At 43.3% G+C, this 16,517-nt stretch overlaps 1 protein-coding gene across 1 annotated transcript in view; it reads left to right on the top strand.

Moving 5' to 3' along the window:
* Window positions 1-16,517, top strand: part of ANO7 (anoctamin 7) — a 65,115-nt gene that overhangs the window by 19,575 nt on the left and 29,023 nt on the right. The window contains exons 5-9 of the mRNA XM_031957479.1: window positions 357-464; window positions 3,007-3,143; window positions 4,075-4,132; window positions 5,632-5,742; window positions 14,108-14,273. Of these exons, the coding sequence (XP_031813339.1) occupies window positions 357-464; window positions 3,007-3,143; window positions 4,075-4,132; window positions 5,632-5,742; window positions 14,108-14,273 (580 nt within the window). The remainder of the gene's footprint in view (window positions 1-356; window positions 465-3,006; window positions 3,144-4,074; window positions 4,133-5,631; window positions 5,743-14,107; window positions 14,274-16,517) is intronic.

The raw sequence follows: 16,517 nt of genomic DNA, 5'->3' as shown, positions 1-16,517 counted from the left end.
CCATGACTGTCCTCAGGCTCCCCAGCACTTCAATTACCCAGTGCTTCCTATTCTCTTCACTTCCTCCAAAGGAGCTGATAATAGTCATTCACATTTTAGTATGAAGACCCTGCTCCTCCCAACAGGTAACCTTATGTCTAATGAATAAGGAAAGGCTTTGTCCATTGGAAAATCAAATTAAAGTATCTCTGAGCTGGGAGATGAGATGAGGGCCTTTTCTCTACCTCAGAATTGGGTAAAGTGGGTTCTATAAATGCCTAAAAATTCTTCATGGACCTCCCTAGGACAAGTTCCCCATGAACAGTCTAGGGGTTCTTTTTCAGGAGCTAATGTGCTTCCTGTTGTTTTTCTTCCAGCATTTAGTCAAGAGTGGAAAGAGATCCATACACTATGTCTTGCTCCATGCTCCCTGGATTGTCCTCTGTTACTACGCTGAGGCTCTCAGGATAAAGATGCCCCTGCAGGTAAAGTTCTCCAACTAGGGGAAAAGGACCATTTTCCATTTCCCCAAAAGAAGCACAGCTTTTATTATTCCTGAAAAGCCCACCATTCTATTACTGTCAGTGGGAGTCTGGGCAAAGGCTGCATGGATGACCAAGGCAGGTGGTAAAGTTACAATGGGGAGATAAACACCACTAACGTTCTTGTGCACATCCATCCATCCATCTTTCTGTCTATGTAGCTATACAGGCAAACAGACAAGTAGGCATCCATCTGTCTGCCCATCCATCCATCTATATATCCAGGCAGGTAGGCAGCCATCTATCCATCCATCCACACATACATACATGCATACATCTATCTTTCCAGGCAGGTAGGCAGCCATCTATCCATCCATCCACACATACATACATGCATACATCTATCTTTCCAGGCAGGTAGGCAGCCATCTATCCATCTATCCATCCATCCATCCATCCAACTATCCATCCATTCATTCATCTATTCATCTATCCTGGCAAGCAGCTATCTATCCATCCATCCATTCATCCATCCATCCATCCATCCATCTATCCATCCATTCATTCATTTTTACATCTATCTATCCAAGCAGGTGGGCAGCCATCTATCCATCTATCCATCCAACAGCCATTTATTGGGTGTTTGCTATATGCAAAATACTATAGTAGGCACCATAAAATATTCAAAGATATTGAGACATGTCTCTGCTTTCAAGGAACCCTGTCTAGTAAGAAGAGCAGTGTGGTGCAATGGATAGAGTAAGGTTTGATATGCCATGGTTTAAATCCCGACTGCTGCTTAGTTTTCTGGGCTTTTGTTCCCTCATCTGTAAATGGAGTTAACTAGCTCAGGGATGTGTCAGGATCCCTCTGGAAGGCTTGGGAGCCCATGGACAAGTTTGTGAGCTGTTCTTTCCTTCATAACTGAAGGAGATGCTGAACTTCATTGGGAGGCTCATATGAAGATAAAGATAGGATGGTTTTTTCATTTCCAAGATCTAATCACAGACCCTAGGCTAAAAAAAACTGGGTGGGATGAATGGTCCCTTCCTGCTCCAGCCTCCTAAGCCAATCAGATCAGGTACTGCTGAGGCTCCATTTGGACATCAGCCAAGATGAGCTCTTGGAGATCTCCAAAGGGCTTTCCTGGTGTGATACCTCAAGGTCTGTGTTGTTCATTCGGGTCTCACTCTTCATGACTCCACCAACTTGGCAAAGATACTGGAGCATTTGCCCTTTCCTTTTCCAGTGCGTCCCCATTTTAGAGAAGAGGAACTGAGGCAACTAGGGATTAAGTGATTTGCCCCAAATCACAAAGCTATTAAGGGTTGGAGGCTGGATTTTAACTCACATCTTGTTGACTGCAGCCCCAACCACTGCACCACCTAGCTGCCCTAATCAGGTCTTCAGTACATATATTATCATCCCCATCTTACAGATGAGGAAACTGAAGCTCAATGTCATAAAATGACACAGCTGGTTAAGTGTCTGCCCTCCAATTCACCGCTTCTGTACATTTGCAAGCAACTGAGCCTTGCAATGATGCCAAGGGAGGCGTTAGAGCCCCCTCCCCAAAATCTGCCCCAAACTGTCCCACCCTCAGCTTTTGAATGCGTAGACACAAAAACTAAGCCCAAGAGAATTAGGGACTGTTCCAGCCAGTGTCAGAAGTGGGGTTCCAGCCTAGGTCTCCCCACGGGCTAAGTTCCTTCTGCTCCATTGGATTCCTCACAGAGCGGTTATGGGGGTCCAGTGCTACCCAAACATAGAAACATGTTAAATACTTCAATGGACCCAACACCTCATGAAGATGGGCCCTCCTCCAAATGGTGTAGACCATAGCCTAGCCCAGTCTCCCCGTCCTGTGTAGTCCTATCCACGGCCCCCCACAATGAGTCCATATAACATCCGGGGCTACCATCTAGCTCCCCAGATATGGTATGGCGCACATAGCTATACACTGGTCCTCCCGTGCGCTTACCACTCGACCCATCCTCCCAGCTCTCAGATGACAGCTTTTCCCTTACTCTAGGGATGTTGTCTTTCTTGACAATTTTGCATCTCCTCCTGACCCAGTAACCCCAGTAACCTTTGGGGGGGGGGGAGAAGCTCAGCCCTAGGAAGCCAGCCACTTGGTGAGGATCATTGGCCAACACCAACCCATCCACAAAGACACTAGAGTTAACAATGTGGGTTTGAATCTTTTACTATCTATGTGATTTGGGGGATGTCACTGAGCCTCGATTACTCTTAACTTCCTCCACTGTAATAAGGGAAAGTTGTTCCTTTCAATTTATGATCCTATGAAAGAAAAGTACCTTAAATATAGGATTTAGGTAAAATCACAACAAAAACCAGCCCCGGCTCTGACTGGGGCTCTCTGTGTGAGTCCGGGAAGTTATTTGACTCCAGGCCGCTCCCCAAGACTCATTGACAGAGCGAGTGATGATCTGGAGATCACAAGCCCTTCTCGGGGCCTCGCTCAGTAGGTCCGAAATAAGAGCATGAGGAGGACTGATCCTGCTTCTCGGCTGTTTCCACAAAGGCCTTGCCCACTCAGTCCTCCCATGGGTCTACTAAACTGATGAGAAAACTAGGCATATGGAACCCACTGGATGAGGAGGTTCCCGACAGGCCTCGGGACTATTACACTTGCCAGTTCAAGGGGACCAAGTTATCCAGGTAAGATCTCCCACCCTGCTGTGCATGGACATATCCCGTCACTGTCTCAAGCATAAAGCCCCTGAAACCCTCACTTCCCCTCCAGGCTTTCCTAGCCTTGTCCCGAGTATGGCCAAGTCCAGAGAAAACAGGACCTCAGTGGTCATGGAGCCCAAGCCACACCTGAAAAAAAGTCCAGGTTCCCATCTCCACTGATGGGGAACTCACTGGTTCCTGAAGGAGTCTTCTCCATTTGAGGATAGCCCACTGCACTTGGGGATAGCCCACTCCACCCAAAGATAGCCCACTCCCTTAGGGGATAGCCCCCTCCACCCAAAGATAGCCCACTCCCTTAGGGGATAGCCCACTCCACCCAAGGATAGTCCATTCCACTAATGGATAGTCCACTCCACATGAGGATAGCCCACTCCACTCAGGGATAGTCTACTCCACTCAGGAATAGCCCACTTCACCTAAGGATAGCCCATTCCACCCAGGGATAGCCCATTCCACCCAAGAATAGCCAGTTCCACTAGGGGATAGCCCACTCCACATGAGGATAGCCCACTCCACTCAGGGATGACCTCATTGTCAGGCATTAAACTGGGATCAATCTCTCTGTAACTCCCACCTGCTGCTTCTGGTTCTCTCCTCCAAGGCCAGGCAAGGCCAGGTTGATCTCTCCTTCAGATATAGAGACAGTTCTCCTATCCGCTCCTGCTGAGTATCTCCCACTAGGATGGCATTATCTCCAGGTGCATCAGCATGTTGGCTTTTCCTCCAGCTTCTCAATATCCTTTCTGAAATACGATCCCCAGAACCAAGCCCAGAGCTGCAAACACAGCCTGGTTCCTCCTGAAGCTCAACATTTCCTGAGCTTTTTCAGTCATCACATCAACTGCTGACTCACTGTGAGCTCATCTGATAAATTAAATTTGTCTGATGGTTGCAGGTTCCTGGGCAGTAACAGTCCCAAGACTTTCTTTGCCAGCACCATCAGGCACCAGATTGTAAGTGAATAACTCAACCTCTTGTCCCTTGGGATCGAAACCAAAAAAGGACCTGGGCAGCTGCATCTGGCTTAGGAATCGTTGCTTGGGGTCTCTGCTGGCAGACAGGGATGAGCATTGGGCTGGAGGTCAGGAGAGTCCTGGATTTGAATTCTTCCTTTGAGGTTCACTAGCTGTGTGACTGAGCCTGTTCCCTCTTCCCAATGAGAATAATAATACTTCTCAGGGACCGAAGGGGAAAAAGGCCCAGAATGTTTTCTAAATCTTGAAGTGCTGTTTCAATGCCAGCCACTGTGATTGGTCAGGATGAGAGAGCGTAGATACAGACAAAACACTAGAAGCTCCATGAGGACAGGAACTATCTCACTTGTGCGAGACGCCAGGGGCCGGAAACACCATAAACTCCAATAGAGTCTTGTTGGATTGAGTTGAGACTGAAAGCCCGGAAATGGTAAATTAACATTTGGAAGGGTCCTCAGAGGTCATGTCATCCAACCCCTCTTTTTACAGAGGAGGAAATTGAGGTCCAGAGAGATGGGATGGTTTGCCCAAGATCACACAGCTAGTGTCTGAATTCAAACCAGGTTCTCTGATCTTAAATAAGTGCCCTCTCTGCTGTTCCACATTATCTTCCTTTGGGTCCGTCCATCTGGAATAGCAAAATCATAACATCTTTTAAAAGTCATTAATATTTTACCACCCCAAAGTTTGGCTAGAAACATTTTAGTATAAAAGGGGCCTTTCTATAAATCCATGCACAAAATTGCAATATATGGCAAGTAGTAACCTCTGGATCTAAGAGTGAAGACATTTTAGTCACGTTATTTGCACAATTCCAAACTGTTTCCCAAAATGGCTCTAACAGCTCCACCAACAATGTATTAGCATAGCTATCTTTCCGCAACTCCTCTCTAACGTTGCTTCCTTCTGTATTTTGTCATCTTTGCCAATTTGCTGGATGTGAGGAGAAACTTCACAGATGTTCTGATCTCTGTTTCTCTTATTTGTAACAGCCTTTCAGATGGCTACTAATAGTATGCAATTTTTTGGAGAAACATGTTCAGACCCTTTATTTATTGGGGAATGATATTTGGTCAAAACCATTTCGATTGACGAGTGTAATGTGGATTTGTACTGTGGAAGCCTGAAAACCCTTATTGAAATACTCAGAATATTAAAATATTTTCTCAGCATAAAAAAAAAGTCATTGATGTCCATCATGTATTTATCGCTCCCTATCTGCCATTTGTGAATGGAGGGCTCCTCCTCCCCACACCAGCTATCAGAACAGCCAAGCCTGGTTGTGATTGTATTTTAAGGACAGGGGAGCCATAGATGTCACCTTCAGTCATCACATAATTCCCAGCAAGCTCTGAGCCAAAACTCTCTTGAAGGTGTTTCTGGCTGCAGAGATGGGTGAACAGGATGGGCCCAATGGGGGAATGGGGGTACCCAGTGCTTCCCTTCATCACCCTCTTACCTCTCCCTCCATTCCCCAGCTCTCTGAGATCCTAGAGAAGACAAGCTTTGGACACGAAAGGAAAGGGCTGTTTGGGATCGAGCATCTGCTGTCTGAGAAAGTCTTCAAGGCGGCGTTTCCTCCACATGATGTGAGTCATACCCTTGCCAGTCCTGGCTGCCTGTCTGCGAGTGAATGAACAGATGAATGAACAAACAAACAGGCAGATGAACAAATGGACAGGTGGATGAAAAGATGGATGGAAGGATGAATGAGTGAGTGAATGAATGAAGGAGTGAACGAGTGAACTAACTGATGAATGGATGGCTAAGAAAAAATTCATTACGTATTTCTTACATCTCAAGCACTGAGCTATTCTCTGGGTATATAAGGACAAAACAGAGCCAGTTCCTCGCCCACAGGCAGCTTATATTCTAATTGAGGAAAGTGGCAGATAGAAGAGCCAGGGAGTCCTAGGGATGGTGAGTGAACGAATGGGTGAAACAGCATGCATTAGGCACTTACTGTATGCAAGTCACTGGAGACAACAGAGACAAAAAGGATGCTTCCCCTTCCCAAAGTCCTTCATTCACTATTTTGTACCTGCCTCATTATTGACATGTTGTTTGCCTTGTGGACTGCTCTCCTCGCGGGAAGGGGCTATATTTTCACCTTTCTTTGTATCCCTAGCACTAAGTACAGTGCCTGGTACACAGTAAGCATTTAATAAATGTGTACTATACAGAATAAGCACTTACATGCCTCCTCTGCTGGACTGGCTGACAGTAGCTGCCCTCAGGGAATTTACATTCTAATTAGCAGGAGACAAGGCTTGTGGGAAAGAGGTGGCCAAGGAGGCTACTTTGGCCTGGGATATCATGGGACCAATGAGTGAAGCTGGAAGACAGTTGATTACCACATCTTTTTCCGAAATTATTCCACTATTGGATTGATTTTTGTGGCCAGAAAAAGGGTGGAGATTCGTAGGAAGGAGAAGGGTCAGGGTCAGCAAGGTGGACAACTCAAGACTGGGAAACTCCCTCCATCGTGGCCGAAGGACAAGTAGTCTGTCCTTGAGAGCCTTCCAGAACCACCTGCTTATACCACACAGCTCTGGAGTACGAGGGACTTGATCCGCTACCATACTGCCTCTCATCATTGATATCACTATTACTATTGGCTCCCAAATCACTAGGGAAAACATGGCAAGTCTTGAGGAACAAACGTGCCTAATGTCATTAAGTGGGCTAAGGAAAATGTGCGCCATGACAGAGAGCTCCATGGGATTATGTGCCAAAGGCAGGGTGGTGGAGGAATCCCTTGTCGGGACACATTGCTGACTCCGTGGGTCTGGGATCAGCCAAACAATTTGATCTCAACTGAATATATATTTGTTAAAGCCCAGGGCAAGGCTGCAGGTATACAAAGATAAAAAGGAAGAGACAAAGGGAGATAAAAGCAACTGAGAGCTTCCCAAAATGTTCCTTAGGAAAAAAACTAAGCATTCAAGGGTTTCTGCTGGGGAGAGTCATTATGAAAATAAAGTTAGTAAGATGAATAAGCAGCTTTTTGTAGTGGCTGGAAACTGGAAACGGAGTGGATCCCCATCAGTTGGAGAATGGCTGAGTAAATGATGGGATATGAATATTATGGAATATTACTGTTCTGTAAGAAATGACCAACAGGATGATTTCAGAAAGGCCTGGAGAGACTAACAGGAACTGATGCTGAGTGAAACAAGCAGGACCAGATCATTGTACACGGCAACAACAAGACTATATGAGGATCAATTCTGATGGACGTGGCTCTCCTCAACAATGAGAGGATCCAAATCAGTTCCAATTGATCAGTGATGAACAGAACCACCCACACCCAGAGAAAGAACCCTGGGAATTGAGTGTGGACCCCAACATAGAATTTGCACTCTTTCTGTTACTCTTTGCTTGCATTTTTGTTTTTCTTCCCAGATTATTTTTACCTTCTTTCTAAATCTGAGTTTTCTTATGCATCAAGATAACTATGTAAATATGTGTATACATATTTAACATGTATGGGACTATCTGCCATCTGGGGGAGGGGGTGGAGGGAAAGAGGGGGAAAGTTGGAACGGAAGTTTTTGCAAGGGTCAATGCTGAAAAATTACCCATGCATATGTCTTGTCAATAAAAAGCTATTTAAAAAAAAAAAAAAAAAAAGATGAATAGGCAGCTGGGGGCACCACAGTGCATAGAGAGCTGGACCTCGAGTCAGAAAGATCTGAATTCAAATCCAGACTCAGACACCTACTAACTGTGTGATCCTGATCATTTATCCCATTTGCCTCAGTTCCTTTATATGTAAAATGGCAATAATAGAACCTATTTTACAGGGTTTTTGTGAGGATCCCATGAGAGAACTCTTGTGTAGAGTCCTTGGCAAACCTTAAAGGAATATAGAAATGCTAGTGATCATTACTGCTGTCGCATAAATTGTGCTTGTGTTTATCCTTCCATTTCTAAAGCCAAACACTATTCACATGTTAATTTAGCACAGTGCAGGGCACACAGTAGGGGTTTCATAACTGCTGACTGATTGATTAATGGGCTGCTCTTTGAGAGCAGGCACCATGCTTTTTCCTCTCCTTGGTACCCTCAACAGATAGCAAAAAATTCTAGTGCACAGTAAGTGCTTAATAAATGCTTACTGACTCACTGACTTTGAGACCCTGAGCAAATTTCGTGCACTCTTGGTCTCCTTGTAAGACAGTCTTAAGGAGTAACCAGGGGAGCCTAAATGAAGAGATGGAAGGGAACTAGAGCCATCTTTTCATTTTACAAATAAGGAAACTGAGGCATGGAGAGGGCAGCCTTTCCCATCTCAGATCCCAGGGTAAGAGCAGAAATCCCAGAGGAACACGAGGAAGAGCTTTGTCACCAAGATCAGAGCAGAGATAGGGCCCGGCCATGCCCAGTTGTCTTTAAAGCGGCAGCTTTGTTCTAGGCAGGAATTCTAGCTCATTGCCAGGGGCATTCTTCAGCCTGGGAGGCCTAAAGCAAGTCACATTTTGTATCTTATTTCACAGAAGGCTGAACCCCAACCCCAGAACCATTTTTAATATATTTTATATAAATAAAACTCAACAGTGACGGCGTCTTTAAAACGAAGGCCCCAATAAAATAGTACAAGTGAAGCCTTTTGGCCATTTGAAGCTCTCCAGGGGGTCAGCTTTATGCGTCACCGATGTAGATAGGCAGGGGCTGGCCATAGGATGGGCAGGGGAGGAAGGGAGGGATGGCGGAGCTGAGCCTACCATGGTGCACAGAGCACGGGGAATGACGTGATCTCGACCTCCTATTAGAAGTAGCCAAGTGAACTTTGGTCTTGCAGGCAGGAAGAACCCAGGGTGAAATTCTACCTCTGAGGGTAACCCACCAACAGAGAGACCCTGGACAAGTTACCTAAATTATCTTAGTTTTTAATTTCCTCATCTGTAAAATAAGGGAGTTGGAAGAAATGACTACAAAGAAATGACACCTGCTTTAGAGCTGGAATCTGACCCTAATATCCTCAGGTCATAATTGTTTCTCAGCCAATCTCATCCCTTCTCATTTCTCATAGGGCCCTGTCTAGCCCTCACCTTCACCCTCTGATCATAGTTATTGTGTACACATCCTATTCTCCATTATACTCTAGGCAAGTCAGACTCACGTGAGAGGCCGTCTCCAATTAGATGCTCTCTGAGCTGCTTACCCGAGGGCAACTTCTACTTTGAAGCTCAAGGAGCATCCTATGAGTTCCTGTTCTTAAAACTGTAGTTCATGAGCCCCCACCAGTGAGCTTCCTTTCAAGAGTCATGCTGTGGAGACAATTAGCTCAAATAAAAGGATTTTTTTACTAAGATCAATCAATAAACATATATTAAGTACCTATTATATACCGGGCACTATTCTAAACACTGGAGATAAAATAAGTGGTGAAAGACAGTCACTTCCATCTGGAAGTTTACTATGTAATGAAGGCAGTGAGAACATTAGCTATAAAATATTCCCCATCCCCATTACCTTGGGTTCCCTTCTTGTCAAACACAAACAATATCCATACAAAGAGTGGATACAAATTTTGAGTACAATTGCAGGGGGACATGGGTATAAGGAACAAATGTGACTAAGGCAATTCACATTTCTGTTCCTGCAGGGCCTCTATGTTCTTTCTGCATGGAGTCCTCTCTACAACTTGACTCTCAATTGCCAAGACTTTTGAATCCATAATTAGTTTTCTTCTCTGTGGCCAGGAGTCACATGTCTTGAAAATGATGCTTCTCCCAAGCCACCACCTCTCTGTATGGAGAGAGTTTGTGTGATAGAAGAATTTGTGACTCTTCTTCTCCCACCACCCAAAACTCTAACTCAGGGCCTAAAACTCTCATGAATTAATTTCCTTTCTTGGGATATCTTCTACTGATCAGGCAGCTTTGCTGCTAGATGCCTTAGTTGATGGAAAGGGGAAAGAAGGAACTTCTTCAATTCCCTCTAACATCACCATTGCCCTCACGACTACATGCTCCACAAAGTTCCTCTCTCATCCTAGGTTCATTCAAATTGACCAGCTGTCAAACTGTCTTCTAAAGATTGCCTGGAAATTTGGGCCAATCTTTTGAAAAACCAATTGCCAGATACCCCTTCTGATTCAAGCAAGGAGAAATGTTTTAAATTCAATTGTATTTGAGTTTCAGTTGCAAATTCTCTTCCTTCCCTTTCCTTCCCATCCTTTGAGAAAGCAAGAAAAACAAAATACAATATAAATATATATAGTGATATAAAATAAATATCCACATTAGCTATGTTTTGGGGAGGGGGAAGAAAAACAAAAATGGAGGAAAGCGGAAGAAAATATGCTCCCACTTGCACTCCAAGTTTATCAGTTCTCTATCTAAAGATGCATATTTCATCATGAGTCCTTTGGAATTGCATCACATAGTGGGTCTGTTATGGGCCAGAACTCCGAACTTGAAACAAGACATTAAGTGGAATCCATGAGACAATAGTTATGTAGTTTAGTATGATGTTCTCTAAATCCAGTATGATTGATTTAATCTTACAACAAATAATGGTTTCCTAATGATATAATGATTGCTTTATACTCAGTGTAGAGGATATAAGATAGGAGCCTCAGTCAGGATTGATTCGAAGAGATTCAGAGGGTAGAGAAGGCAGGTGAGAACTCAAGCTCTCAGAAACAAGGAGAGAGATGGGCCTCTAAGAAAGCTAACCGACCCCCAGGGAAGAGGACAAGAATTTAAAAGAGATAATTACTTTAACCCCTGGCTACTCATGTGATGATTACTGAACTCAAACTAAAGCTGCTCCCAGAGACCCCAAGAAAACCAAACCAGAGAACATTACAGGGTCATTGTGTCGACAAAGTTGATTTTCTTTCCAATATTGCTGTTACTGTGTACATTGTTTTCCTGATACTGTTTAACTTTTTTACTTCACTTTGCATCAGTTCACATGAGTCTTCCTAGTTTTTACAAAAACATACCCTTCAGTATTTCTTAAAGCACAATCATATCCCATCATATTCATGTGCCATAACATGGCTGCCATAAAGTTCAGCCATTCCCCAATTGATGTACTCCTTTTCAGCTTCCAATTTTTGACCATGTCAAAAAGAGCTGCTCTACACTTTTTTGCACATATGGGGTGCTGTTCCTCTTTCTTTGATCTCTGTGTATCATAATAGCAACATCACTGGGTCAAAAGGTTTGCAAATTTAATAGCTTTTTGGGCATAGTTCCAAATTGCCTTCCAGAATGGTTGGACTAGTTTCACAGCTCTCCCGGGAATGCATCCATTAATGCACCTGTTTTCTCACAGTTCCTCCAACATTTGTTATTTTCCCTTTTTGTCATCCTAGCCAATATGGTGGGTTCAAGATGGTACCTCAGAGTTGTTTGAATGTTCATTTTTCTGCTGTTTGATGATTCAGGACAGTTTTTCATTTGGCTATTTACAGCTTGACCGTCTTCCTCTGAAAACTGCCAATTCATATCCTTTGGCCATTAATCAGCTGGGGATTAACTCTTAATGAAGGAGAAATCTGTTCACAATTTGTTAAAGGTCCCATGAGTCTGGCTGTGTCTTTACAATTCTAGTTTCCTTTCTGTTCTGGACTTTCTGAATTAGAAAGTGGGTTGAACAAGAGAACTGTTCGGTTTTGCACACATATAGTGTATCTAGGATATACTGTGACATATTTAACATGTGTAGGAATGCTTGCCATCTGGGGGAGGGGGTGGAGGGAGGGAGGGAGAAAATCGGAACAGAATTGAGTGCAAAGGATAATGTTGTAAAAAATTACCCTGGCATGGGTTCTGTCGATAAAAAGCTATAATTATTAATAAATAATAAAACAAGAAGTGAAAGCTCAAAAAAAAAAAAAAAGAAAAAAAGAAAGTGGGTTGAAGACCCTCTCCCCTACCAAGTAGTGTGAAGAGAGCCCGGTCAGGAGACCTGGTCAGGCTTGTTGTGAGATAATCTATACATGGAATGCGTTTGGCAATCCAGGAGGTGCTCTTAGTTTGTGGTGTAATCTCGAGGCTTTCATCTTCCTACTCACTCTTCTTGGATGTTTTCCAGCTGATCAATGACCTGTCTAAAATGTGCTGCCCACATCTGAACACAAAACGTGGGCTGCCAGGACAGAGGACAGGGAGATCTCCTTTCTAGTCCTGAACACTTGCCTTCCCTCAATTCAGCTTAGGATCAGCATCAGTCATGCTTTGACTCATGTTGAGTCCACCCAAATTTCTATCTCACTTGCAGCCTGTATCATTTTCCCTTTTTGGAAAAACCAGTCTGCCCATGTCCAGTCTTCTTTCCCATTATGCGGAATCACATATGCCATGTTCTTGCCAAAATGGATAGCTCACTGTAATGTTCTTCTCTAAAATATAATGTTCTCTGGGAGCAGATTTCTTGGGGGGCTTCTGGAGGCAGCCTTCCTTTCAGTTCAGTGTAATCACCCCAAATGCAACCAGGAGTTAAAGTCCAGATCCTTTATTGTCTCCTTCAAAATAGCCCGGTTAGCTTTGTTGCAGGCCTATCTCTCTCCTTGGTTCCGAGAGCTCCTGTTGCTTGTCCTTTGCCTCTGCCAGCTTCAGCCTCCAGCTTTCTCCAGCTCCAAAGCCTCCAGCCAGAAGAAAGGAAGAAGTTGGACTGAATCTGACTCCTCCTTTGAGAGCTTCTAGTGGGCTTCTGTGTGTGGCCCTGAGAGCTTCTAGCTTATAAACTCCACACTGAGTACAAACCAATCATTACATCACTAGGAAACCATTATTTGTTGTAGAATTAAATCGATGCTAAATTAGATTTAACCACTGTCTCCTCAATTCCACTTAGTGCCTTGTTTCAAGTTCTGGCCCATAACATCTCCTTGTAGGATCAAATCAATCATACTGAACCAGGCTAAATTAGATAATTATTGTCTCTATCAATTCCACTGTCTTAGTACCTTGTAAGAATCATAACAGCTAAACCCTAAAACTCCTCCTTCTCTTTTCCCAGCTCTGAGTTATGGTGCGTGCCATCTCCTACGGCTACAATGCCCTGTCCCACCACCCATCTCTACTGCTAAATGTTTTTCTTCCAGCAGCTTAAAATACTATAATAATTCTTGCTGTTGCCATGATCGATGCCTTCCCTCCCTGACTCATTTGCATTTATTTTGTGTTCATTTTCTCTCTACTTACATAATCACCCCATTTCCCTGTACCCTATAGAATGCAAACTCCTTATAGGCAGGAATCTTTTCATCTTGTTGTAAATTATTTTTCTAGCTCCAACACCTTGCCCAGAACTTGGCACAAAGTAAGAAATTAATCAATGTTTATTGATCGATTTCCTATATTTCCCAGCCATCAGTAATTTAGATGGCTCCCTGGATCTTCTCTAGGACCCCTATATGTTCCCCCCTCCATTTGTCACAACCTGTTTTGTTTCTCAGATACTGGTAATTTGCATACATGTCTTACCTGCCCCGTGGGTGGCTTGCTGGGAGGTTCGGTGTCTTTTTATCTTTTTATCTCCCAAGGTGCCTCCCACATAGTAAGAGCTTAATAAATTCAATTGCTCTGAGTTGAATTGATCCTGGAACTATTGTTCCTAGCATTTCATCAGAGCCGCTTAAGCTTGGCTGGCATCTCATGTCACACTAGACATTAACATTCATAGCTGGAGTCACCTGGGGCACAACTAGACCCTTTTCTGCCTTTATGAGCATCTTTTAAGATCGCTCACCCACTTTCCTTTCCCTCTGATCTTCCTCCTCAGTCTCATTTACATCATTCCCTGGCTGGAGAAATGTCACCTAGCTGTGTAGGAAGAGAGCTTCTCAACAGTAGAGAAGAATCTTCAAAGTCCTAACATTCAGCCTTCAAATAATTTATCTTCCAAACACAATGGGCCATGCTGGCCTCGGGCCAATGGCAGATTTTTTCAGAACTCCCTGAGATTGAGAAGTTTCTCTGTCTTCTCCAGGGTCCCTTCCAAATCCCCCCAGAGGGACTGGCCCCCGAGGAAATGAATCAGAGGCAAATCCTCTACCATTACTGGGCCAAGTGGAGCAAATGGATGAAGTACCAGCCGCTGCATCATGTCCGAAGGTACTTTGGAGAGAAGATAGCCTTCTACTTTGCCTGGCTGGGTGAGTCCAACGGACCCCTTTCACATCTCGGTCTCCATGGTGACATAAATCTTCCTGTCACTAGGACCCTAGGAGTGAGATGTCAATCAGAGAACACCAGAATCAGATCATTTCTGAGTTGGAAAAGGGACCTCAGTGGTTACCTAGTCTACCTCATGCCCCAAAGGAAAGCCCAAGATAGCCTATCCAACTGATGACCGATTAGCCTTTGCCCGGCATGTTAAAGCAAAGTTAGCACTGGCTCGAGATCCAGAGAATGAACAAATCCTCCCTCTGACACTTGTGATAAGTCATTTCATTTCACTGGGCCTCAGTTTCCCTATTAGCAAAATTATGGGATTGGACTGGGTAGCTGTCAAGGTTCCTCCACTTCTTTTTCTTTCTCTTTTATAATTTTATTTATTTAAATATTTCCTAGTTACATTTTTAACATTTATTTTTGAAAATTTTGAGATGCAAATTCTCTCCCTTCCTCTCCTTCCCCATTTATCAAGAAAACAGGTAATGTGATATCAATTCCCTATTAGACATGTTGCAAAAGAAAACATACACAAACATATACAAAATATATACAAATAAGAAAAATGAAAGAAATAAAATGTTTAGAGCGTCTTTCATTCTCCATTCAGAATTTATCCATTCTCTTTCTGGAGCTGGATAGCATTTTTCATCATGGATCCCACTGAGAAGGCAAGAAATACACTGCCCATTATACATAGGAAATCATACAAAGCATTTCCATGTGCTTAATTTATTAGCATTGATAATTTTCAAAAGCTGAATTGCTTGCTGAGTCCCTGTTGAAGACATTGGTGTCTTCAAACGCCTCCTGTTTTTCCTTCTCCCTGGAACCGTTTCCATTTGCATCTTTAGCATTTCATTTTTCAAGCTCCTCCTGAGCTGATTTCCCCTACAGATTTTTAGTCCATGGGATCCTAGCTGTCCCCGTTATTCGTACTTTTGAAATCTGCGTTCCCAAAATCGAGGGCACATATAGGACTCTGGCCAGCCCTTCTCTCTTCTGTCACAAACTCTAAGAAGTCTGTCTCCAGCATCTCGACCATTGCCACCCTAGTACCCCATTTCTAGCTACTGATATGAATCAGATATAGTAGAGAATCCCCTCTTTTTGGTTTCTCACACTAATCAAGAAGAGACACGGATTAGAATTAGGGCTGTGGCTTAGGATTAGAGGAACATTTAATTAGCGCTCAAGAGAATTAACCCTAACTCTTCATCTTTGGAATGATATCATTCTTATTAAAAGTTATTGGTACTCCTGGGTCTGTATTCCAAAGAGATCACAAAAGAAGCCACACATGCAAAAATGTTTGTAGCCAAGAAATGGAAAATATGGGGCAGCTGGGTGGTACAGTGGATAGAGCACCAGCCCTGAAGTCAGCAGGACCTGAGTTCAAATCTGGTCTCAGACACTTAACACTTCCTAGCTGTGTGACCCTGGGCAAGTCACTTAACCCCAATTGCCTCAGCAAAAAAAAAAAAAAAAAAAAAAAAAGAAAGAAAGAAAGAAAGAGAGAGAGAGAAAGAAAAAAAGGGAAAAAAGAATTACAAAATGAGTGACTGCCCATCAAGTGGGGAATGGCTGAAGAAGTTATGCTAATATATGGGAATTTGAAATATATGAAATATAATGGGATATTATTGTTCTATAAAAAATGATAAACAGGTTGATTTTAGAAAAGCCCGGAAAGATTTGCATGAACTGATGCTGAGGGACACAAGCAGAACCAGGAAGACATTGTATACAGCAATAAGAAGATGTTATGATGATTAGTTATGATAGATTTGGTTCTTCTCAGCAATTCAGCTATCCAAGGCAATCCCAATTAACTTTGGATGGAAAATGCCACCCGCATCCAGAAACGGACTTATGGACACTGAATGTGAATCGATGCACACTATTTTCACCTTGTTTTCCTCCTTTTGTTCCCTTTCTCGTGGTTCTTCCCTTCTGTTCTAATTTTTCTCTTCCAACATGACTCATGGAAATATGTTTAAAAAAACAGATTGTATAACCTTAAAAAAATAAAAAATAAAAAGTTATTGGCAGCTCTGGTTTGGGGAGAGAGAGATTTCCAGCAGATGACTGGATAACTGAGATCCTCTATCACTTCCAGACTTGTCATCAGTTTCCCTAACGTCTCATTAATTTTCTCTTTCTGCCTTGGTGCTTCTTGGTACATTCTAATGACAAAATTACTTTTTCTTCCTTTGTTTTTCTTT

This window comes from Sarcophilus harrisii, chromosome 3 (assembly GCF_902635505.1).
Source record: "Sarcophilus harrisii chromosome 3, mSarHar1.11, whole genome shotgun sequence".
Lineage (NCBI taxonomy): Eukaryota > Metazoa > Chordata > Mammalia > Dasyuromorphia > Dasyuridae > Sarcophilus > Sarcophilus harrisii.
Note: the sequence above shows the minus strand (reverse complement) of the source record. Positions and strands in the feature narration are given on the sequence as shown.